Consider the following 25,592-nt stretch of genomic DNA (forward strand, 5'->3'; position numbering starts at 1 on the left):
AGCTTGAAGTAGTTGCTGTAGTAGCCTGTAATAAGCTTGTTCATTGTCCACCTGAACTTCACAGTACTTAGGTTTTCATCCTAAAAGACGCTAGTCAAAGTCTTTTCCAGCTGTATTCACATCCATGAGAATCAGGGTGACTAGAAGAACTTTGAATACCTTGACTAAGACAGCTTTATATGTGTTATGAAAAGTGAGGTTAGTTCTTCTGAGTTAAGTGTTCTGAACAGATTCCAATTTGATCTGCAGGGTGGTTCTTGCCAGAGTTTCACTAGGCTTAAGTGCAGTGTAGCTTTCACATCACATTTTTATGCTGGTTTCATCATTGAAAGGGTTATTTGCTGCAACAGCTCTTCACTTTTCTGCACTGTGAGTCTCTCCCAACAGCCTATGGGTCTTTTGTCTGCTTCAGGGGGTGAATATTTTTTTCTACTCCTAACAAGTTTTTTAGGTGCATCCCACATCTGTCACTCCTGCTTTCACGAAGACCATCCATCTTGAGCAATTTGTGATGGAGATAAATAGTTGCTACTAAACCATGAATATGAATTAGTTACCACTATTACTTCTTTACATTGTTTTAAAAATTTCCTTACAGTAAGCTTCAAAGTAGTGATTTTTGTGTGTTTGGAGTGCTGTGTGGAAGTGAATAATAAAAAAGAGCAACAATCATAGATGATTGTTTTGCGGAGGGTTCAGTAGGACAAGACTTGTTCTTAAATTTTTGCACTGAATATAAGAAACCTATTTCCAATAAAAGCAGTTACTTTAAATAAAAAAAATCCCATGGGTGCAGTCTTTGTAAATGACTAAGAACTCAACTGTTGCAGAGATAGTAGAACAAAGAATTGTTTGGGGTATTGGATGTGCTTTTTTGGCTAGTGGACTCAGGTTGAGCCTTAGGTATAGACTACAGTTACAGCAAAGAGTCAACAGTTCTTAATTTATTAAAAAGAAAATGAATTAAGTGGCCAACATAAAATGTGGGGGCAATTCTCCCAGATTCTCAGCAGTCTGAGAAGTCCCATACTTGTACATCAGAAATGCATCATGGTATACGTGGTCTTCCATGAGAGTAATCAGCATGGAAAATCTTAATTGCATGTGAAATCATACGCTTCAGAAAATGAGGAATGTTTGTTCTGTATTAGACATTTCTAAGTATCTCCTCATTGGTGCTGTTGAGAGTAGCTGTGTCTAGTCTGTGTGTAGAATGAAACAACAAAACTGGGGATAATTTATATTGCTGCTTGTATTAGCAAGGTAATGCTGCATACAAATTAGATTAAAGAGTCACCCTTTAAACTCATTACTCAATTAACTGAAATGAGAAAACCCCACAACATTTGCATGCAAATACAAAACTTTTTTCAGGATCACTTATCTGTTCAGATGGCTGTTGCAGCCTATGTTTTTTTTCTAAAATGTAACAAACTGCTTTAGGCAGCTCAGCTGTTTGGAGAACTGCTGATTTTGGTGCATCTGCATTTACTTCAGGTTTCTGTGTTCTTTAAAACACACTTCAAGTCTATTCAAAAGAGCCTTTCCTTAATAAAAGGAATGGAAATGTTTAAAATGTGTCAAGACTGTGCTTGTGCTTCAAGTGTGCAGATATTTGGTGAACCTGAAGGATGATCCTGTTACCGAATTGGTCTGCATTTAAGGGATTATTGGGAAGCTGTAACTTATGCACTCTGACCAAACTGTGGCTGTTTTCAGAGGAGTGTATTTTGATGTCCTGAGGTATCTGTTAACTGGTCTACGCAGTTAGGTGGTGGTTTGTTGCACACTGAACTGTGATTGGTAATAGCATGAACCTGGTTTTATCTTAGAGAATTGGAAGACCTATGAGGCTTTTTAAGAGTCTTTTGAGGGGGCTGATTTTTTCCAAACTGCGTGTGCAGCTTTTTCCTGGCCCCTCTGTTGGTGCATGTGTTACATCAGTGCTGTTTACTCTGAGCTGCATCACAGTGGCAGGGAGCCCATTGTGATGAGGTTGGATTCCATGTCGTCGTGGAATCAAACCAGTCTAGCGGCTGTACTCTGGATGGCTGTGATCTTGCTGTTCCAACAGGAGTGAAGACAGCAAAAGTAGTATGTAATGGGGTAAACTGGAACTGGTTCTTTGTCTGCCGTGTTTTCCTTCTCCCAGGAAATGTTTTCCTCTTCTCGTTTTGTCCCGGAGGGTATTAGATTTTAATAGGTATCCTGGAAAACATGATTCCTGTCCTCTTAAGAAATAATTCCACATTTAACTATCAAAGCCAAGTTTCTCTGTGGGACAGAATGTGTTTGTGTATTACTTTACAGAACAGGTACATTCTAACAGCGGGGAAGGTTTGCTTGTCTAGCAGCAGGAGTGCAGACAGAACAGACCCTTCAAAAAGGCTGTGTAAAATGCAATCTTTCTTTTCCCTGAACAGCACTTGAGAAAATGGGGTTCTCCTCACTTACCAATACTAACAAAATCTTTAGGTTTAAGCCATCTTAACAACTACATATATGTGGTAATAATTGAAATTGAAAAAGACCTTTTTAGGGTAACAACAGGAGCAGCAGGCAAAGTGCAGTATAGCATATGGCAAAGCAATCTATAGGGGTTGGTTGGAGGTAAAAAACCCAGTTTAAACATGCTGTTAAATTACTATGAATGACTTGGGGACTTCTAAATATTTTTATCCATAATGTCATTTTGAACCACCTTTTTAAAATGTTTTTATCCAAAGCATCTTGTAACAGTCTGATTTTTACAAGACTGAAGAATTCAATGAGCTAACCTAGAATTCAGTTGTAAGCTTCTAACAATTTTTAGTTCTTCAGTCCCGATCCTGTTCGTTAAACAGGGATTAAAATTTTTATCCAAAAGTGGTTTTGTTTTTTTTTTAAGGTGTTAAGTGTCCCAGCTCTGGGGAACTTGAGAGAGATCATATTTTGCCTAGTCTCTGTTAATAAGGTGCCTCCCTTTAAGCTCTCTTTCAATGAGTAATTTCTTCCAAATCACTTAATGTGGAAAAAAAAAATATATATATTTTTCCTGGGCTTGGTCGTCTTGTTGCAAAAAAAGGCAGCCCTGCTTTGTGCAGCAGTCTGCTGTCAGGTTTGTTCTAATCCATAAATATGAAGTTAAGATCAGTAATATTTTTATGCATAACCACATACCTATTATTGTTGGCTTTCTTGTAGTCATGCTGCTAATTGGCACCCATCTAGTCTGGAACTATGTGGTACTGATACTGCTTTGTAGCATCGATTCAAGTGAGTATTGCAAAGAGAAAAGCATTTTCATAGAAGCAGCGAGTACTTTTACTAGCAAGGTTAAGTTTACAATTTTGTCTTGGTAATGATTGAAAAATACTACAAACAGTTAATTACTCCAGATGGGACTGATCAGCCCTGACACTTAAATACAGCAAAATATGTTTTTTCTCCCAACTATAGTTCCCATTTCCCTGTTTGTCTGAGAAACAAATGCTGCTTGTTTTGTCCCTGGCAGTGTACCTTACTTTTATTTTACCTTTGACTATTGATTCTTCCTTTTTTCCCCACTGTGATGTTTTTTTTTTTCCCCAGCATACAGTTAAAGGTGTTCCTGTAATCTGTTGAGACTTCATGTATTTGCTTGCTACAGGAGGTGGCTCAAAATAGTTAGCAAAGATTTTTGGCTGATAACTTGCACTCACACCCGAAGTTAAACTTGGTCATCTGACGTGTGTGTAAAGGATCAGCCCACACATTGAGCTTGCATTTGATCCTTCATGCATCAAGAAACCAGACTTCAGAGACTGCCTTTCCAGATCTTGGTGAAAGGCTGTCAGTTGCTGCAAGCATCATTGTAAAATGCTTCTGCACTGCCTAGATGAGGAAGTCATTCTGGGTTGTTTTTTTTTTTAAAAAAAAAAGGACAAAAACAGCAAAAACATTTTTCTGGGGTATGCATGTGTGTGAGCTCTAGTGTAGCTATAAATGTGATTCATAAGTATGTGGTGCAGCTTATATCAATTGGCAGTGCCCATTAAACCTATGTACATGGCTTGTGTCTCTTTAAACTCTCATACGAGAGTAATGTGTAGGACAGCTGTGGTCATATTTTCAGGTAATTCTTAGCAAACTGGTCATCGGACACCTCATCTCATGAACTTCCTGTGAAATCATTACAAAATCTTGAACATTTTCTGTTCTTTTGTCTTGATTAGTGACAGGGAGGGGGACCGTGACAGAACTGTTGGTGTGAACTTTACTGGTCACGCTTCTGTTACACGTTAGTTTCAGATTCTTTATTTTGACAGACATTCAATTCTCCCTACTCTGGTGCTGCTTCTTCCCAAGGAAGTTATGTATGGCACAGAAGGGGCAAGTTGTGCCCCAGGACAAATAGAGAATTTATAGACCTGGGGCTCCTGATCCTGCTGGCTAGAGAGTCATCCAAATGACTGAAGGTGTTCAATACCTTTAGTTTTTGGTTAGGCCATGGTCTCACTTCTGCTCACAAGGAACTACAAAACCATGAAATGGCTTTCAATAAACTCCGTCACTGAAAGCTATTAAAGTTGTGAATGCATGAGTTTCTCATACAGAGAGAGAGAAAAAAGGCAAGCAAATAGGAATACTGGGTTTCTTTTTTTATTGTGGAGTGGTTGATTGCCAGTGGAGTCCCACTGTGATTTGCACTTTTGGTTTAATGAAAAAGAGATGTAGTGAGGCAACAAGGTTTACTTGCCACATTTTTTTGGAGTAGTGTAAGTGAAAGGTGATCAAGAAGTCAGACACACATAAATTACTCGGGTTCGGAAAAATACTCCAATACCTCTGTCTTCAGGGATGTTTTGCTCTTTTCTACACCACTGATGTAGGTCACTGTCTCAAACAAGGTGTTGGGGTAGATGCATGTTTGGCTGTATCTGAGAAAGCTGCCTTTCACCATGTTTCTGTGTTTCAGCTGGGGTCTGATCTTTATCTAGAACAGAGCCCAAAAGTTCTGCTTGCATACATAAGAGAAATCCATCTGTAGATATAATATAGAGTTTCCATGTAACCCGCACCTTATAGGTGAACAGTAGGGCTTTTTATTTTGCCAGTTTCCACCTGAATGGATTCTTAAATTTCACAGCTTTAGTTCTTTACTCATTGTGGTTCGTGAAGCAATTTGCAGTAATATAATGGAATACAACTGAAAGACATCTGTGCTTAACCTTGCTAGCCAACAGTAGTCACAATTCATAATGACTATAAATGCCTTCATAATAAAAGATAATCAGTATGAAAATGTCATTGTATTAAATTATGGATGTTTTGATGGTAATGAGCTAATCGTCATGAGCTTTCAGGTTTTGCATCACCAACACAGCATGTTTTAGAGAAGAGTGAAGTGGCACTGAGCAAAGTTAACATGAAGCTGAAAGATGCACGTGAACATCTGTTAAGCTTCTTCAGGCCAGTGAGTAAGTGTCACTTCATCACTGCAGCTTTGTTTCTCTCTTCGCTTCCCCTTCTGCCTCACTTCCAGTCCACCCTCCCACCCTGCCTGTCAGCGTTTACTGTATTTAAAACCCGCAGTCTGATACTGTAAAACTCACTAGATTTCCTCAAAATTGTATTTTTAAATGTCCCTTTGGAACAATTTGCTTCCACTGCATTACTACCCTCCTGCAAAACCCTTCAGCATCAGTGATGTGATTGTGCTAGAAATGCTGGACAGTTTGGCGTAGGATCCACCTTGCCTAGCATTGTTCTGTCTGATCTGAACTAGTTTTCTAGTCTTCTCATGTACACATAGGAAGAAAGGAGCAATTTGGAATGTCCCAAGTGAGAGAAGCATTGTCCATCAGAGTTGTGTGTCTCCCACTTCTGCTGGCAAAGGAAGGCTCTGGGGCTATTTGCGTAGACTGAACCACTCACCTTCTGGACTGCTGAAGTTAAATGACAAGAACTACATTACTTCATAAAATCAGTGAAAGGAAATCTCAATGTTAATTCTCTAATATCAAGAAGAAAGATAATATCTATGAATACAGAAGGGGCTTGGCATGTACAAAAATTATAAACCTGGTTCCATAACTGGATCATAGACGAAGAGAAAGGACAAGGAGAAATGCCACTTCTCACTTTGTGTGTTTCTGCATTACCTGAACATCGGCGTACCTCCACTCCTATTACTACCCATAGCCCTAAGTAAACACAGAGGTCTTGTGAAGTGCCTGATCTCCCATTTAATAAACTGAATTTGGATACCAGTAATGCCTAGGATAAACATGAGACTGACAATGCAGCCAGTCTTGGGAGTGTTGTTGGAACCAAATGATGCTTTGCAGCTGCTGCAAAAGTGTAGTGTAAAGGATGTGATACCAAGTTTTACAGGAATTAGAGACATATGTACTATTTGTAGCTATCTTATACATTTAAGCCCTTCCCAAAGAGGATCTCATGATTATCAATAAAACTGTTACTAAATTTTTTAAATTGCTTAAATATTTTTTCAAGAACCGGATTGGATATCTTGGATTTTTATTCCTATCAGTTGATGTTCAGCTGCTTGTAGAAACATGCAATTAATGCCAAACAGAGAGGTGGCTAGTTGCAATATATTCTACGCTGGGCCCTTCAAAAAAAAAAAAAAAAAAAATCTTTTAAATTTCTGTTTTCCTATTTTTTATGAGAAACACTCCAGTCAGAAAATTGTTTGTCTTTTCCACTTACTTTACAAACCTAAGTATAAAAATGTGGTGTAATTGTGTTTAGATTCGCTTCTGTAAATGTTTCTTACTGAAACAAAGTAAATAACTTAAGATTTTGTATGATCTGATTTTTAGCTTTACTGTTAATTTTAATATAAAGATTGTTTACTTTTTGGGAAAGAACATACATGAAAGTCAATGATACTGTTTTCTGGCAGACTTACCCTGTTAAAACATAGTAGGGACACCAAAATGATAACGTCCCTCTACTTGAGCATTGCTCCTAGAATAGCGATCTTACATGTCATTTCTTTTTTTAAAGCATGCCGTCGCAAACATGAACAGACCTTAATTCCTTGTCATGTAGGAGAGGGCCTTAACACAACTGAATGCTTGGAAAATAAATGTTGTCCTTCTGAAACCGCCCATGAACTGATATGTTACATGCCATTTAAAGACAGTAAGTATACTCTGTAGGTTACTGCCTCATAGGCAAATGTTGCTTCGGTCAGATAATGTGATTTTCATTTCTGGTCCTTTAGTTTTTCAGGTCACCACTCTCTTCAAAGTAAGTGTAAGCTTGCATTTATTTCTGCATATATATTAATACAGAAAACAATTCATTGATGTAAGAATTGTATGGATATCTTGTCAACCCTAGCACAAGCAAAGAACAAATGAGATGATAAAAATAAACGTAGTCATGTATGTTAGTACAAAGAATGGAGTGAAGGCTTTATTTGTGGAAAGGTGTTTAATCCAAAGTAGTAGTGACTCTCTGAAAGTGCTGTGAAGAAAAGGTGAAGGAACTGGGTGTATTTAATCTGGTGACAAGGAGGCTGATTGGTTATTTGATAGCTACTGAAGCCTGTTTAGAAGGGCAGTTTCTGAGATGTGCAAGCCACAAATTCTTCTTGGTAGAACCAGATGATATAACAAGTGGGAACTGCCACTAAATGATGCTTTGGAAATTTAGCTCAGATATTAGGGGGGAAAAAATCGTTAGGAAGGTAGTGCAACTCTAAAACAAGTCACCAGAAAGTTCGTGGAGTCACTATCCTTGGAGATTTTGGCTGGACAGACACAACTTGATCTCATGTTGGTGGTAGCCTTGTTTCAGGAAGAAGGTTGGTCTGCATGATGTGCAGAAGTTTATTAGAACCAAAATTTCTGTGGTTCTGTGTTCTCAAATTCTAGCCTTAATATTTTACCTTCCTTTTTTCTTTGAGCATAGACTTTGTGCGCATGGGTGCTTCTCTCTCTCTATGAAAGAATGCAGCAAACTATTTTTATGTCCTACGTTTGCACATAATTCCATGGTAATCTCTGCTTTACCAAAAGGGTTGAATCAAATCTTAATTTTTGTCATAGCTTTTTTCCTCTTTGTACAGCTTTGTAGAAACAGTTGTTGCTTTTCATAGTGAAGTTGCTTCAGCAAATTGAAAAATGCAAAAAGCATAGAGGCTTTTTATTAGACACAGAATTATTTGGTTTGGAAGGGACGTCTCAAGAGCATGTAGTCCAGTCCTCCTTGCTCAATCAGGGTCAGCTACAACAGGTTTCCCGGGGCTGTGTCCAGTCAAGTTTTGACTTTGTCAAAGGACAGAGACTGCACAATCTCTCCAGGAAACCTGTTCCAGTGTTTACTGTTTGAACCCTCACAGAAAAAAAACAAAACCACCACAAAAAAGAAAACCCCACATACTGAAAATTCTAATGTTCACATGGAATTTTGCGTCTTAATTTGTGTCCTTTGCCTCATGCCCTGACAGTAGACATATCTCATAGCTTTCCGTCAAGAACAATGTCAAGATATTAGAGTGATATTTGGAGATTCATCATAGACTTAAATAGGAACAGAGCCAAATATTACCAGTTTTTTTCTAACACAGCAATTTCTGTTATATTGTATCCTTTTTTTCACCAACAATTAAGTGGGAAATGTTCTCAGACACAGATAATCTTGCCAAAAGTGGATGTGAAGTTAGTAAAAAGAAACCATAATCCAGAACTTAATGGGCATTCAACACTGTCCCGCATGATGTCCTTGTCTCTAAATTGGAAGGACATGGATTTGACAGATGGACCACTCGTTGGATAAGGCACTGGCTCGATGGACACACACAAAGAGTTACAGTCAACAACTTGATATCCAGGTGGAGACCAGTGACAAGTGGTGTGCCTCAGGGGTCTGTACTGGGGCTGGTGCTGTTCAATATCTTTGTCGGCGACATGGACAGTGGGACTGAGTGCACCCTCAGCAGGTTTGCCGACGACACCAAGCTGTGTGGTGTGGTTGACACACTGGAGGGAAGGGATGCCATTCAGAGGGACCTTAACAGGCTGGAGAGGTGGGCCTGCATGAACTGCATGAAGTTCAACAAGGCCAAGTGCAAGGTCTTGCATGTGGGTTGGACACAAGTACAGGCTGGGCGGAGAGTGGCTCAAAAGCAGCCCTGATGAGAAGCACTTGGGGGTACTGGTGGATGAGAAGCTGGACATGAGCCGGCAAAGTGCGCTTGCAGCCCAGAAAGCAGACCATGTCCTGGGCTGCATCAAGAGAAGCGTGGCCAGCAGGTCAAGCGAGGGGATTCTGCCCCTTTACTCCGCTCTTGTAAGACCCCACCCAGAGTACTGTGTCCAGCTCTGGAGCCCCCAACAGAGGAAGAATGTGGATGTGTTGGAGCAGGTCCAGAGGAGGGCCACAAAGATGATCAGAGGGCTGGAGTATCTCTTCTATGAGGACAGGCTGGGGGAGTTGGGGCTGTTCAGCCTGGAGAAGAGAAGGCTTCGGGGTGACCTTAGAGCAGCCTTCCAGTACCTGAAGGGGCCTACAGGAAGGATGGAGAGGGACTTTTCACAAGAATGTGTAATGATAGGACAAGGGGGAATGGCTGTAAACTAAAAGAGGGTAGATTTAGATTAGATATTAGGAAGAAATTCTTTAGTGTGAGGGTGGTGAGGCCCTGGCACAGGTTGCCCAGAGAAGCTGTGGCTGCTCCCTCCCTGGAGGTGTTCAAGGCCAGGTTGGATGGAGCTCTGAGCAACCTGGTCTGGTGGAAGATGTCCCTGCTCATGGCAGGGGGGTTGGAACCAGATGATCTTTAAGGTCCCTTCCAACCCTTACCATTCTGTGATTCCTGATATAATTCAGCATGCTTCCATTGATTTCAGAGATGATATCCAATTTTCAGGAAGAGTTGACTTAATCTTCACTTAATACAGATACAAAACCTCTAGGGAATACTTGTAAGATAACATGAATTCACTTTCTGCTTGTTTGTGCTTGCTCAGAAGCAAGCAGAGGTCAGGATCAAACTTTGAAATTTTTCTTGCAGTTGAGCAGCTCCAGACTGCAGTGCTAGGGCAGCTGTAACTACTACTAGCTAGTCAACTTTTTATAGAAGAAAGTACCATTCAGTGTGAGGCTATCAGAAACTGCAGAAATAGAATGTTTTAATAATATTCATTCCCCACTTGGGAACCCCATTATGTGTAAAAGACACTTTGCTACAGAAAGAAGAAAAGCTATGCAGTGACAGTTACAGCTCTTCTGCTCTTTTTTAGGACACACACTCAAGAAAATGTTTTAAATATGCCTATTCAGCTGTGACTGCTTGATTCCTAATTCCAGTTAAGCTTTTATTGTTTGGACATAAATATTGAGGGCTGACTATTTTACAGAATTATTTGTTCATAGATGAATTAGCTACTTGAATGCTCCTGGATGTACAACATATGTCCAAAGAAAATACGAACACTTACTGCCCTGGGAGCACATGCTGTTTGCCTCATAGCAATCTGTTGACAAAATAGAAGCACTTAGCAGATATTAGGCTCATGGCACTGGCGTTGCTATGAGCCTAAGGCATAAGGCGGTCACAGGCTGCATACTTGAGTGGTTCTTATCTGGGAGTTTTGTCTTCAATTTCACTTGGAACAAAATGAGGCTTTAAGAAAATGCTGAATAAGTTACAAACTGAAATAGATAAATAGCATTCATTTGCATGATTTTGTCTTCATTTTTACAGAAGTTTCTAAAGGAGTTTGATTTTTTTTTTTTTTTTTTTTTTTTTTTTTTTTTTTTTAATTCTCCCCCATGCCCTGGGCTCACTCAAACCCCAGTTGCTGCTGAAACTAACTAAACACTTGGGCTATTCAAACTCGGGTCAAAATGGAGATTTTGAGTTTACTCATCTGAGGTCATTTCTAACACCTACTTTTTTCCATTGTGTTCCTGGCTGAGATACATACATGTCCGTCTTAGAGGCTAATCTGTCACCTATACCTCAGTATATATATCTTAGAATGATTCATAACTAATGCAAACTTCTGCTGACTCTACAGATGTGCAACTGACATTTCGACTGCTTGTGCTTGTGGCAGGAGGATTTTTGATTTTGGGGTGTCTACCATTCTGTTGCTGTGCCTGTTTGCAGAGAAGGTAAGCATGACCAGACCAAACTGATGATGTACTGCTTCTAAACGTAGAAAATACGGACAACTGATATGTTTGAAGTCAGTGAGGGGAGAAAAGACTGGGAAAAAAGGCACGAAACTCGTGTGCAAACATAAATGAACCCTGCTATTTTCAAGCTACATAAAACAGAGTCAATTTGGCTTAAAGAAAAAAAATTTGTTAGTGCCCTAGTACTCTTTCTAAAGACCCAGTTAGAAAGGACTTGGACTTGATCTTGCTTGCCTTGCTTGGGAAGTTGCCTGTAAAACATGAAGGTACACTGCTTGCAAGTTAGAAAAGAAGTCTGTACCTAAAGCCCTGAATGGAGCTTGAACAGTGGTGCCCGAACTTGAGTTCAGCTCTGCAGGAGGCAGATCCTCTCCTGGGCCAATATGCTGAGATATGGAAGACCAGGCTTTGCTCCCTTGACTCTCCACTTAACTTCCCCCATTTTCTGCCCCTGTTCCCCACCAAAGGCTAGTATATCCATACATGTCAAAGGAATTTGGTTTCCACTCTTTTCCTGTTTGGCAGCGAGGCAACACCAACAACTGCCGGTTATGAGCAAAAAAGGTTGCGAGTGAGACTTGGAGCAAACCAAGCTGTCAGGCAGCCTGCAACACTGCAGACAGCCCATCCAGTTCAACCCAGAGCAGGTTTTTGGGAGACAGTGTCCTGAGTGCAAAGAAAACACAGAATGTCAGTAAAAAAGCAAAGTTTTGCGGAAAAGTAAATTTCACTCTGTAATGTAAGCACAAACAAGTGTTAGCCTTAGCTCTTAAAAATCATGGGGAGAAGGGAGACAAAAATGGTTCTTTTATCACTGTCCTCGAAGGCACTTCTACAAGAGTGACATTGCCTATGGTAAACAATGGACTGCTGCACGGGAAATGACGTGTGCAAGCAGCAATCAATTATCTGAGAGATAATAAGGAAGAAATGAATGAGAAAAAGCAGTTTATAAAGAAGAACAGGTAGAAATGTGTCTGTGTGGGATAGACCTAGAGTTATGCTGTAAGACAGAGAAGGAAAGAACAAAGTAGTAGCCTGAATAGAGTAAGAGAGATGATCTGGGACCGTGCTTGGGAGAAAAGCAAATTGATGCTCTAATGCTGCTAATGTGCAGTGTGGGTTTTTTGAATGTATAGGGCACATTACAGCCTGTGAGTGCTATGCAAGCAGTTTAGCGTTTGATTTTGTGAAGAGTTTCGGCATGTGTATATATTCTTATGATAATGGGAAAATGTAAGCTCCACAAAATCAAAATCATTAAACAAAGGTGGAATGTAATAGCATAACTGTGCTTTATTTTTCAAAGGTGGTAGATTTTATTGAATGGCTTATGCTATAGCTTAATTAATATGACAGAAATGTCTTTTTTGTGAAGATCTTTCCCCCCCCCCAAGTGTTAAACTTTCACTTTACTAAGATATTAGTAGTCTGTGTGGGATCATATATGTGCACGTACACACACACATAGACTTTACTAATGCAGCTGCTTGGCAGATGGCTATTTGCTATGGAGTTCCACGTTTAGACAAAACCTGCTGTGAAAATCTCCACATTACATCTTACGCTGTGCTCGACAGCTGATGTTCAGCATACAGATAGCTGCACTGAGTCATCATGACTCTGAAAACAGGAGGCAAAGAATTAACATGAAATGATCATAAATTTTCTGGAAAATGAATTAATATATGTGTTCGTTTTGAGACAATTCACATTAATGTCTAAATGATCATTTCTGTGTTTTTTCATAGCCAATGACACTAGGAATATTGCTGTTCAGCTATGACTGGGGTTTTGCTTTGGCTTTTAATGCAGTGATTAACCAGATGCTAAATGGTTTTAATTTCCAACATCATATATTTGAGTTCTAGGGAAGGAGCAATCCTATAATGTTGTAACTTTGAATTTTACCAGTTTTAGAGACAGTTGATAGAGGATATGACTTTGAAAAGCATTCCTTTAATGAGCCTAAAACCTTCTCTCTGGGTGGAAATTCTTTTGTTCTCAGCATTGTACGGTCACTGTTGAGAGGGTCCTACGTACAATGCCAAAATGGTACTGCAGTGGACGTGCACACAAGTAAAAATTGTTCTCTAGAGCTGTCAAAAAATAAGAGGGCTTTTGCTGATGATATTTGGTGTAATTGATTAGTTCCACTGTGCCTCTTCTAGAGCAAATTCCAAGGTTTCCCATACAAGTCCGTATTTATATTAAAAAAAAAAAAAAAAAAAAGAAGAGTGAGTGAGAAACAGACACCAAACCTGGGTGATTGGCTCTGGAAAGCTTTCACAGCCACTTGTGCTATGTAGCTTAGGGGTGGCTGTTTGTCAAGAGATGCCCAGGACTAGGAGAGCAGAGGAAATTCCATACTGTGGCCAGACTAAGAACATGTAGGAGCAAGAAATTCCTGTAACATTGATGAGGGAGCTGAGTACTCCTCCCTTTGCCACCCTTGATCAGCACTAGTCATTTCTCAAGCCAAGAGGCTTTGTTACTTCCGCATCCCCGCTGTTGAACTGTGTATTTGCTTCCTTCCACGCCGGAAGCACAATCTACACGTGCCTGTTTGCTGGTAATCGGCAGTTTCTCTTGTGTGCTATCAATATAATGTCTATCTTCTTGAGCTGTGTTCTCTGATGCTTTTGCCATGTCCGTAACTGTGCTATGCTGTCTTATTTCTCTCAATTTTGTTAGTCTTCATTAACAACCACATGCAATGATGGGTAGGTTAACACACCAAAGGTTAGGAAAATGCAGGTGCACTTAACTAGTGCTGTATTTGAGTAATACTGTGTAGATTTTTTAAAATAGAGTAAGAATTAGAAAAGTCTTCATTTTCTTCGACTGAATTCCTAGTATAGCTGTGGGAAGCAAGCCATAGAACTTGGTTGACTGATTACTGGAGAAATTTCTGATCATGGTTGCATTGTATGAATCAGAACGTGACCTGAAATTCATGAAGAAAATGTAAGAGATGGGGAAAGCTTATTGAAATCCTTTTCCTAGCCTTAAGCTGTCTATGTTCTAGTGGTGAAATCTCATGGTGGCCCCTGAAATCAACTGTAGCTTTGCATTTTTTGTCACTGGAGCTAGAATTTCACAGCTAAAGTCTAGGTGATCTTCTCCAAATTCCTTCTTTGGAAGTCAACCAATTTCAGCTATTGTTTTAATATGTTGCAGTCAATGTTTCAATCCTTTACGAAGGGCAAACAAGGAAGTACAGAAAATTGTGTGGAAGAAAAGAGCATGCAGAGAAGATGTTTGTGGCCTTTTACAGGATTGACTTAAGAACAACTCTAAGGACCATAAGAACAAAGAAAAAGGTAAACTAACCTTGGAGTATTCTTTTGTTCTTTCATTTTAGGGTTGTTATCCAATTCTGTGTAGAATACTAAACATATGCAGTACTAAATGCCTGTTTATTCCCAGTCCAATAAACTTCGTCAAAAGGCACTGTCTATCAGGGATCACCTTCAGTTTCTGTTGTGAGAAAAGTAACAAGTCTGCAAGAATCTGATAGCCATCCTGGGATGCTAAATGATAGCAGAGCAAGCCATGGACAATATTACAGTCCTAGGTTTAAGTCCTCTGCCATTTCAGTGTTGCTTATCCCATGTGCAAACTGTGTTGCATGGGGAAGTGGAAAAGCAAAGTAAGATTTCACTATTTTCAGGAGACGCAGATCATTTACAGGCAATGAGAAATCTATCCTTCTGTATGGACAGGGGTGTTTTATAGCTGACGTGGTCACATAGCTCTATATCTTGACCTTCTTCCTCAATGCTGAAGAGCAGTTGACTACTGAAATTGTGATGTGAGAGTGAAATGCTATTTTACTTCAGATGAGCACGCCAAATTATCACCTACTAATGCTGACAATGAGATAAAAAGAAGAGTCAATGAAGTCATAGACAAGAAGGAAATACTTTGGGGAGAGTGCTGATTGGCAAAAATGTAAAGATGTCTCTGAATCTAGTTATACTGATGTTCAGTGGTTTTTTTTCCCTTTAGTGTGGAGTAACATCCACAAGAACTTGAAGACCTCAAGCAGAAGGACACCAGGAGCACTTGAGTATGCCCTAGAAAATGAGATGTTTTGTTTTGGTATCAAAGTAATACAGTGTTGTCAACCCTTGATAATGCTATTGATTTTGTAATAGAAGGTCTTCATTTCTAATTCTTCATGCTCTTTCCATATCTCCTGTAACACTGAAAGGCAGAACTGCTTATGGAAATCCTGATTAATAAAGCCAGTCTTCTTTTATCAACGTAGCATCCCTGTGGAGGGATACAAAGATACCTGTTAAGTGCCAGTCAGTTTAGAGGTCAGTCTTAGAATATTATCTGGATTAAGAAGAGAGTGTTGTCATTAATTAAATTGGTAGCGAGTGGCAAGCTTACTCTGTTTCAGTATTGAATGGCACTATAGCACAGCAGTGCTAGTCTTACTGGGGAGAATGGCTAATTCCTTACTAGGCTGCAGAGGACTTGGGAAATCTGTTGTTGGGCTGTTGCTTTAAAGATACGCTTGGCAAAAATACAAAGTACTTGAGGAAACTGTGGTAGCGTTTTCTCTGGCGTTATTTCTCTCCATGATGTATCACTGCACCACAGAACTTTGATCTTTGGGTGACCTGTCTCCCAAAGCAGGTGATTTCGAAATGCAATTTCTTTGCATATCCCTGTAGTGTAAAAAAAAAAAAAACCCAAACATACATGTACCGGTTTTCAGCAGCTGAGTGCAAAGTAAAAGTAAGCACCTAAAAGAATGTCAGTAGAAATCAGTATCACCCATAATAATGCAATCACTGGTCATTTTTCTTTGGGTCTGTGAAATCCATGTAGCAGAATTTCCAAGAGCTACAAGTGGGAGGAATGGAGCTTTGCTCCTAAGCTGGAAAGAGAGTAAATGTTGTGAGTTGTTCTTAGAAACTCTGTGTACTTTCAGGATTCCCCATTTAATAAATTTTTTTAGTTTGATCAGTCCTTAGAAAGGCATCACGTAAAATCCAACTATAATAGAGATGGAATATGCACATAGGCCATCTCATGAAACTGCCAGAGTACTTACTGATGGTCAGACATAACCATATGCAGGAGCTTTAAAGCCTGATATTGCAGTCATTGCCAGTGGCATTGTATTACAGATCATTTGGTTATAATTTTGTAAGCAAGTCATTATGATGCTTTTGATGTGGAGCAGCAGAATGGTGGAGACTGAATAAGGCTCTGTTTGCCTTCCAAATCTGATGTGTAATTGCTGTTTCTTGATAGAATGTTTCTGAATGGTGAAGTATGTATATAGGCATTTTGACAAAGATAAAAACAGTTTCCTGCCACGTGAATTTAGGGGCACTGTCACAGCTGAAATGTGCAATAGACAAACCACACATAGAACCTCATGGCTGATCGTGATTATGGAGAGCAAGCTGTGCTCTGGAGAAAGTAAGGCTTTCATATGGTGCTTCATGATTTGGATTTGAAGGGTAATAAATTCCTTCTGTTTCCATGTCATTGACAGCACAACTGCTTTCAATGTCACATAACGTTCTGACAAAGGGACATCTACTGATAAAACAACTGTATTTAACAGTAAGCAATCAATGCATCTGCAGTACCTGTATGTGGCAGTACCAGAACAAAATGAGCACAAGCAAAATACATGCGCTGTAAGAGGAGGAGGTGAGATGAAAAAGACACAGCAATCGTTATATTCCACCTAGTGGGACAGTGGTCAAGAGCGTAGTGCTTGGATTTGGGCCCTGTCCCTTTTCCATGTAGCAGCTTAATTTTAAAGATGTTCCAAAAAGCTGGAAGTTTTGCTTTTCAGTTGGAGAAGACAAAAGCTCTGATTTAAAATTTTAATTTCTATAGTAGCTTGACAGTTCATTGAATCAATAACTGTCAAGCATGGGTATTACATGAATAACTGCCATCTAAATGCCTAAAATGTCATAATAGCTATTTCATTATTATTGAAGGTCAAGATTGTCACCTTAGGGTCAAATCACAGATGTTCATTCACAGGCCTGTGTGTGATGCTAACTGTACTGACACTGGGCACAGTGATCACAAAATGATGGAGTTTTCGATTCTCGGAGAAGTAAGGAGAGGGGTTAGCAGAACCGCCACCTTGGACTTCCGGAGGGTAGATTTTGCCCTGTTCAGGATGCTGGTTTAGAGAGTCCCTTGGGAGGCAATCCTGAAGGGCAGAAGGGTCCAGAAAAGCTGGATACTCTTCAAGGAGGAAGTTTTAAAGGTGCAGGAGCAGGCTGTCCCTATGTGCTGAAAGACGAGCTGGCAGGGAAGATGACCAGCCTGGCTGAACAGAGAGCTTGATCTGGAACTCAGGAAGAAAAGGATAGTTTATGTCCTTCAGAAGAAGGGGCAGGCCACTCAGGAGGACTACAAGGATATCGTGAGGTTATGCAGGGAGAAAGTTAGAATAGCCAAAGCCCAGCTAGAACTTAGCCTGGCTACAGCCATAAAAGACAATAAAAAAATGTTTCTGTAAATCCATTAGCAACAAAAGGAGGACTAAGGAGAATCTCCATCCTCTGTTAGATGCAGGGGGAAACTTAGTGACAAAGGGTGAGGAAAAGGCTGAGTTTGCCTGCATTGCCTCAGTCTTTAACAGTGATGGAAGTTGTTCTCTGCACACGCAGCCCCCTGAGCAAGAAGACCGGGATGGAGAGCAGAAGGAAAGCCCCAAAATCCAAGGGGAAATGGTCAGTGACCTGCTATACCACATAGACACACACAAGTCTATGGGACTGGATGGGATCCACCCAGTGGTGCTGAAGGAGCTGGCAGATGTGCTCGCCAAGCCATATTCCATCATCTGTCAGCAGTCCTGGCTAACTGGCGAGGTCCCAGTTGACTGGAGTTTAGCTAATGTGACGCCAATCTACAAGAAGGGACAGAAGGAGGATCGATCTCGGGAACTACAAGCCTGTCAGTCTGACCTCAGTGCCGGGAAAGGTTATGGAGCAGATTATCCTGAGTGCTGTCATGTGACACACACAGGACAACAAGGTGATCAGGCCCAGTCAGAGTATGGGTTTACGAAAGGCAGGTCCTGCTTGACTAACCCGATCTCCTTCTATGACAAGGTGGCACGCGTAGTGAATGCGGGAAGGACTGTGGATATTGTCTACCTATACGTTAGCAAAGCTTTAACACTTGCCCACAGCACCCTCCTGGAGAAACTGGCTGCTAATGGCTTCAATGGATGTGCACTTTGCTGGGTAAAAAACTGGCTGGATGGCCAAGCCCAGAGAGTCGTGGTGCATGGAGTTAAATCCATCTGGTGGCCGCTCACAACCGGTGTTCCCCAGAGCTGAGTTTTGGGGCCAGTTCTGTTTAACATCTTTATCAATGATCTGGATGAGAGGATCGAGTTCACTCTCAGTAAATTTGCAGATGACACCAAGCTGGGTGGGAGTGTTGATCTGCTTGAGGGCAGGAAGGATCTGCAGAGGGATCTGGACAGGCTGGATTGATGGGCTGAGGTCAGTCATATGAGGTTCAACAAGGCCAAATGCCGGGTCCTGCACTTGGGTCACAACAACCCCATGCAATGCTACGGGCTTGGGGAAGAGTGGCTGGAAAGCTGCCTGGCAGAAAAGGACCTGGGGGTGCTGGTCGACAGCCGGCTGAACATGAACCAGCAGTGGGCCCAGGTGGCCAAGAAGGCCAATGGCATCCTGGCTTCTATCAGGAATAGCGTGGCCTGCGGGAGCAGGGAGGTGATCATGCCCCTGTACTCGGCACTGGTGAGGCTGCACCTCAAATACTGTGTTCAGTTCTGGGCCCCTGGGACAAGAGGGACATTGAGTTGCTGGAGTGTGTCCAGAGAAGGGCAATAAGGCTGGTGAAGTGCCTAGAACACAAATCTTATGAGGAGCAGCTGAGGGAACTGGGTTTGTTCAGTCTGGCAAAAAGGAGGCTGAGAGGAGACCTTATCACTCTCTACAACTACCTGAAAGGAGGTTGTAGTGAGGTGGGTGTCAATCTCTTCTCCCAAGTAACAGGCAATAGGACAAGGCGAAATGGCCTCAAGTTGCATCAGGGAAGGTTTAGGTTGAATATTAGGAAAACTTTATTTACTGAAACATTTGTAAAGCATTGGAACAGGCTGTCCAGGGAAGTGATTGAGTTGCCATCCCTGGAGGTATTTAAAAGATGTATAGATGCGGAGCTTAGGGACATGATTTAGTGGTGGAATTGACAGGTTAATGATTGGACTCTATGATCTTGAAGGTCTCCTCCAAGTGAAACTATTTTATGACTGTCATATAAATGTAGATATTTTGATCAGCTGATCGGCTGTTTACTTCCACTAGTAAATATTCAGATCCCTTTGATAATAATTTTTTGTTTGGTTTTTTTTGTACTCCTGGACCTTAGCATGCTACAGAACAATTTCAACATGAGCTACCCCAGATCTACCCCAGAGCCTGTACTGCTGGTGTGTATCTTGTATACCAAGCTGCATGTTGCTGAGCCAAACTCAGTTGTCCTTTGTCCTTTCTGTCCCTTCAAAGATATGGATTAGGGCCCAGGTCAGCTAGAAGAAGGCAGAAGCACGCTTACAAGGCTCTTCACAGTGCCTTTGTGGTTAGTGGAAGAAGCTGTTCGGGTTGGGTACAGTTCCCAAGTCTGCAGAGCAGACCTTCCAGGCCAAGGGAGAGACACCTTCAGTGCTAAAATCAGGGACCACAAGATGGTGCTGCAGGAAAACATTTTTCCCCTCGGTGGTTTTGGTTTCTGGAGAACTTATATTGATTTCTGCCTTTTACAATATGGTTCTTCAAGTCACAAAAAGGCAGATAGTGTACAATAGAGCAATGGTCACTCAGTAAAAAAGACAACATAATACAGCATATGATGACAAGGCTTTAGCAGACTTACAAGATACACAAACCATTGCTTGTGGCTTTAGATCTGCTCTCTCTCCTATTGAACTGATACAGAGTGAAACAAAAGAGCTCTCAGTGGAGCATCCTCTTTATCTTCACAAAGCTTAAATAAATACAAGGCTAAACAACCTGCCCCAATGCGCAATAGCTGTGTCCGAGAGTGGATGCTGCTACCCTAGAGACAGGGGCTTCGACAAGCGTACAGCTCTTCCATCACATCACCTGGAGCCTGCACCATGTCTAATGGCAAAGGGATTGTCTCACTTTCTGCTCTCTCTGAAACCTAATCCCCACACCTTTAACCACATTCTGTAAGATGAAGAGAAACAGTTGAGGTGATTTTTGGAAAGCTTTAGAGCAGTATGGAATGACTGCACTATGCTGCAGGTAATTGTGGCAATATCTGGTACTTCTCTCCATCTGACCTTTAGAAAGCTTTCAAAGTCATGAGAATTGAACTTAAAAAATAAATACAATGGAGTGAAACCCAAGCTTCTCAGATTTATAGTGAGAGAACAGATTTGAACCATAAAACTCAAAAATCCAAAGCCAAATGCAAATCTCTAAGCAAAATCCCTGTGGTTGGGGAACTGGTCTCATATTTTTGAAGGCTTGAGGTTCAGTTCTGAGGCCATTTTACCCAGCTGAGATTCATGCAATGCCAGCTAGTGCAGATATAGCAGAAGAATGTACTTCATTGCTCAACAAATATTTTCCCAGCTTGTCTCCATGTAAAGGATGCAATTTTGAAATGTTACAGTTCTTCTGATCCTTTGCCGACCTAGGCTTGGATGCACAGCTAAAATGAAGTGCAAAGGTCTCCTGGAAAAAGTGTTTCATGTTCTCCTGCAAGGTCCCAGTGGAGCGACTGGCTCTGTCCAACTCAGTTTTGCTTCTGATGTTGCTGCTCCAAAACTTTTTTGTTCTCACAAAACACTGGAAAAAATAAAAAAATGTTTTCTGCCAGATGAAAGTGAAAAACTGTCCACAGCTGTGCTATTCTAGCCTTCTAAGTTTCATTGTAGTGCTTCCAAGTCCCTTCACAAAAGGCATGTTTCTTACTGCACAGCTTCCTTGCAGAATCCACTATCCTACATGTATCTCCCGTCCAAGTGGATAAATCTTTGAGTGTGTGTGTGTGTTCTATTCTGTGTACAGGTAAGTGGAACAGAGCTTCACTCTGCAACAGCTGTTTCTCTGTAGTATCGACCCGCATCACTATCCTGGCAGCTTTGCAGGTTTGGTAGTGTCAGCTGACATTGAGGCAACGTGGGAAAGATGATGGCACTTCTACAAAGAGCTGCTCTCTAAAAGGAAGCATGGTTATGGATGTTACAGACCTGCTGCATCCTATCTCCCTGATTTTCAAGTATGTGATTTTTCAGCCTCTAAGGCTAGAGCTGTTCAATATTCCACCTAGTGCAGATCATCGGCAGAGTGGAAATGAAATTATTAAAGCAACTTGCCTTTAGAAAAGGAATTTTCTGATGCATCTGCTTGGCTTACCATTTAGCACTGCACTCTCACCCAGGCTCTTGTTAAGATTTTTATTGACTCTTCAAGCTTCTACCTTTTTCCTATTCAAGGTACTTGATCCAGCGCTAACATGCACAATCTAAATGTGGGATGAAGGAACTAAGCCAACTAAAAGGACAGATAACATCCTGTGCTTAGGACTCACTGCACAGGCAGGAGAACTAGGGAGATAATATAGATGTGTAAAATGCTCTTGCATACATTTACTAATAGGAGAGCTTGGTTCAGTTAAATGCACCAGGTAGGCAGCAGCATTACTGAAAATCAGTTTCTTCAATTAAGCATAGAAGAATTGTAGTTGGCTATGTGATGCGTCCCTTCCCATCATCTTCAAGGAAGGGCAGGAAAAAGCGCGTTCCCATTCCTAACACTGAATGTGTTGTTGGCTGATATTTCAAGTCATTTCAAATTATATTTCTCAGATACCAAACTGATAACTTTAAAGAGTGATGGAGCTCAGTTTGAAGGAGAGGGAACTCTTATGGTCTGTACTAACAACTATCAGAAGCAAGGAAACCTGAGAGCCTGGGGAAAAACCGTTATTGGGATGGTGTTGACCAGTTATTTTGATGACATAGTAGGTCACTGAGATCTAGGTTTTGAACAGTGGATAAGCATGGCAAATTACTGTTCTGGTCCTCCTCATTCATAGCAGTCCTAGAATGCTATAAAATGACTATGGTTAAACCGTGAAACATCTGGGCTTGGGGCACATCGACTAAAGACCAGGTTGTGCAAGCTGGAAAGGAGAAGGAAGACCATGGGAAAAATGACCTTGTGAAAAATGACATGGAACATTTTATCAGAATGCAACAGAATCTTATTCCCATTTAGCTTTTGCAATTTTTTTTTGTCACTATGGTCACATATAAAAGTCTGTCACAGGAACTGCTACAAGCATTTATCTTATTTTTTTTATCAATAATCTTGTTTTTTTTTAAGAAAAAGCATAACTGCAATTAAGCATAATTCATCAGTGCAGCTAGCTAGGAAGCAAAAGATTAACAGCAAATTCTCGTTTACTGGTTAAAGATGCTACTATAGCAGCACTTGCTCAAATGGTTGTTTTACACATGCAGTGGCGTCATCCAGTTTAAATCCTGCTGTGTTTCTTTGCCAACAACTGCTAGTGAACATTTGCCCACCTTCCCTGCTGCTGAGTAGTATCAGGATTAGATGCAGGGAGGCGAGCAGGCTTACAACTTCATCTGTTGGCACCACAGGAATGCAGGAGCAGAACAGCATGGCAATAGGGAAAACTTTCAAAATCATCAGTTTTAAGGTCTTACCTCAAAATGGCTATTTCCTGGCCGGGGGGAAGGGTATCTTTCCCTGAATGTGCAAGAAAAAAGAAAAAGAAAAAAGCAGCAAGAAGAAAATCTTTCTCAAATATAGACATGATGGGCATTTATTTATTATCTAACCTAGCAGGCAGGTGGATGTTTGCAAAACTGTACTGGGAAGTAGATTTCTGACGTGGGAGGGGAATGCCTGTCAAGAAAACATTGGTCTTATCTGGCTCTGTTGGGAATAAAAATTTAGGGAGCTGTAGTACATCTTGGACTTTTTTAAGATGATGGATAGCTTGCAGCAACAGGCATTTTCCTCCCCTCACCAAAGGAAGCCACTTTTCCCTCAGTACTTAGCAAAAGTCTCTTTGAATGACATGATTACAGAGAATCACATCCTGAGCAGAGAGACTGGTAGAGACAGACAGCTGGGGTTTCGGAGCATTTATATTAGCTTTTGCCTGCACTTAACAGCTGAAATCTACTTCCTGAACTCCACACATTTCTTACCTGCAAAGTTATGCACCTGTATCTGACCTTCTCAACCACTTGTGTGTACTGACGGGGCAGAGCAGAGGGGAAGTAATGCGCGAAAGGGCCAAAAGACGGGAAAGGTGGCATCACCCTTTCCATTGAGTCCCCGTGCTGGAAGCTCTCCATCTGCTGGTTAGATCCAAACTTCTTGCTACAATGGATGAGCTGGGCTGCACCCCCTTCCCAGCAGAGCTTTCTCAGCTGGCTGGCAGCAGACAGTTCAGCTGGGAAGTGAGAGTAGCAAGCAGATACTGGTTTTGAACTATAAACATAGCATTAATGGTTCCTCATAGGTTTTTAAAGTAGCCAAGTACAGAGTTAAACAGAGAAATAATGTCTCCCATCCTATCTTTTCTTATTGTTTGTTCTCTGTAAACACAGGGCAAGCATCTCCGTTATTAACTTTGAATTTGAGTCCCCTGTGATTTGTCTGATGATAGAGATGTCTGTTCTTCATAGTTGCTTTAGTATTTCGTCTCTTATGCTCAAACAATGCTCAGCTATGGCACCAAACAATCAGCTTCAATTGCGCTTTGGCAACTGCAAAGTAATTGAGATTCTTTTTAGATTAAAATAGATTGTGACAAACTAGGCTGACAGCTCCAAAGCAGTTGTTATGGTCTACAGTAACAGTGGTGTGCATTAAAGAGCTCTTGGCTACATATTTGTGCAATAGACCTAATAGCTCTAAAAGAACTGTGATGATCTATCAATTAAGTCATATATGTTGTTAAGAATGCGAGGATAAACCCAAAGGAATTATTATCTGGTGCAGCAATTTTCATATTCTCATACTTCAACAAACTTTTTTTCTTAGAAGAATTGCTTTTCTATTAGCTTAATGCCGTTAATAAGAAGCATACAGCCAGTCCTGAATGACATGCTTAGAATTTGCGAAGTCTGCACAAAATACTATTGTAAGTTTAAAACATCATCTGTAGCTCATCTTGACAGCTTAGAGTTGTTACAGCATGAATCTCACATTTGTGCAATTATTTGGAACAGCAGCGAGAGGCATAACAAGTAACCGAATTTTCCTTGTTTTATGGGTCTGTCCCTACCATCCAGAGGATCATTTGCTTTACTGAGATCTCCACACGGGCTGGTGTTCAGGGCATGATGTTCAGGTCCTAGCACTTGTTTTGTGAGTGGAATAGCTACTCTAACACTTACCTGCTCCAGCTCTTTTGCTGTTTCATCACTACTTCTAGTTTTAAAGCTGACCTGGTGCTACCTGCAAGATCAGATGTTTAGGTTTCTGAACTTTTTGATCACCCCAACTTTATGATACCACTATCAGTAAAATATTATTGAGCATGTACACCTACTACTGTACTAATATTTTATGTACTTTATAAAACATACATGAAAATAAAAATTAAGAAAGGATGAGATAAAGATGGAATAAACATGGTTTTTAATTATTTTTCATTTTATTAATGGTAAGAAAAACACTTTCTTCCTTCCAATAAATTGTCTTGTGTACCCCCTTGAGTACACTCACCCCACTTAGGAGATCACTGCTTTAGTATAGTGCAAGGAGAGACCTGATTCCCCCCTTCTCTGAATATAATCTTCTGTGCTTAAATTCTCTCTCCATTATTCTGTTCTCCCCACACAGACATCCTAGGCATACAGGAAACAATGACCAACGAGACAGGTATATGACTTTTTCTTTCCTGTTCACTCTTCACATTGTTATTAAGCCTGTTACAGATATAGCAACTTAATGACTACTATGAATAAGGTGGGTAGATCATAATTATTCTTAGTACATCATGTGGTCAGACTGCTTTAGTAAGCTCCTATAACCTATTTTATTCGTGATTACAGGATAGGGAAGGTGTTCGCTAGTCCTGGCCTGAAGTTACGTATGCAGTCAGCTGCAGAGTCGCACTGTTTGTTCCTCCACTTCTTTATTTTAGGGAGAATTTGCTCATGATTCCCAGTCAATGCCAACAGCTCTTGCCTGAACCAGGTAGCATGCTGGCAGGCACCATACATCCCTCCAACCATTGCCTTTCACATCCACACCTGGCTGTTAATTGTGGTGCATGAACTAGATCATCTACACAGATGATCACTGAATGTTAGCCTCCTCCTAGCTGTTGTCTTCCTGAGTTCAGTGACTCCAGCTAAAGGAAAATATTCAGGCACTGAAGACGCCAGTGGT

At 40.8% G+C, this 25,592-nt stretch overlaps 1 protein-coding gene across 2 annotated transcripts; it reads left to right on the forward strand.

Moving 5' to 3' along the window:
• Nucleotides 1-1,826: 1,826 nt before the first annotated feature.
• On the forward strand, nucleotides 1,827-15,761 carry LOC142363112 (fmr1 neighbor protein-like). 2 transcript variants are annotated; one of them, XM_075435510.1, is made up of 7 exons: nucleotides 1,827-2,106; nucleotides 3,184-3,255; nucleotides 5,325-5,438; nucleotides 6,994-7,131; nucleotides 11,019-11,115; nucleotides 14,320-14,462; nucleotides 15,151-15,761. In XM_075435510.1, the coding sequence occupies exons 2-6, from the start codon at nucleotides 3,186-3,188 to the stop codon at nucleotides 14,420-14,422; spliced, it is 522 nt and encodes a 173-aa protein (XP_075291625.1). In that variant the 5' UTR covers nucleotides 1,827-2,106; nucleotides 3,184-3,185; the 3' UTR covers nucleotides 14,423-14,462; nucleotides 15,151-15,761. The 2 variants fall into 2 exon arrangements, with proteins under 2 accessions (XP_075291625.1, XP_075291624.1); XM_075435509.1 differs by having other exon boundaries at nucleotides 1,828-2,094; nucleotides 15,151-15,760.
• Nucleotides 15,762-25,592: the final 9,831 nt, after the last annotated feature.

Source organism: Opisthocomus hoazin, chromosome 14 (assembly GCF_030867145.1).
Source record: "Opisthocomus hoazin isolate bOpiHoa1 chromosome 14, bOpiHoa1.hap1, whole genome shotgun sequence".
In the NCBI taxonomy this organism is placed as follows: domain Eukaryota; kingdom Metazoa; phylum Chordata; class Aves; order Opisthocomiformes; family Opisthocomidae; genus Opisthocomus; species Opisthocomus hoazin.

What these genes read in the sequence shown, in the direction of transcription:
- LOC142363112 (XM_075435510.1), top strand. Translation starts at nt 3,186, where the DNA reads ATGCTGCTAATTGGCACCCATCTAGTCTGGAACTATGTGGTACTGATA. An exon ending in AAGCTTCTTCAGGCCAGTGA is followed by an intron (nt 5,439 to 6,993) that starts GTAAGTGTCACT and finishes CTTTTTTTAAAG; the next exon opens with CATGCCGTCGCAAACATGAA. An exon ending in TTACATGCCATTTAAAGACA is followed by an intron (nt 7,132 to 11,018) that starts GTAAGTATACTC and finishes CTGACTCTACAG; the next exon opens with ATGTGCAACTGACATTTCGA.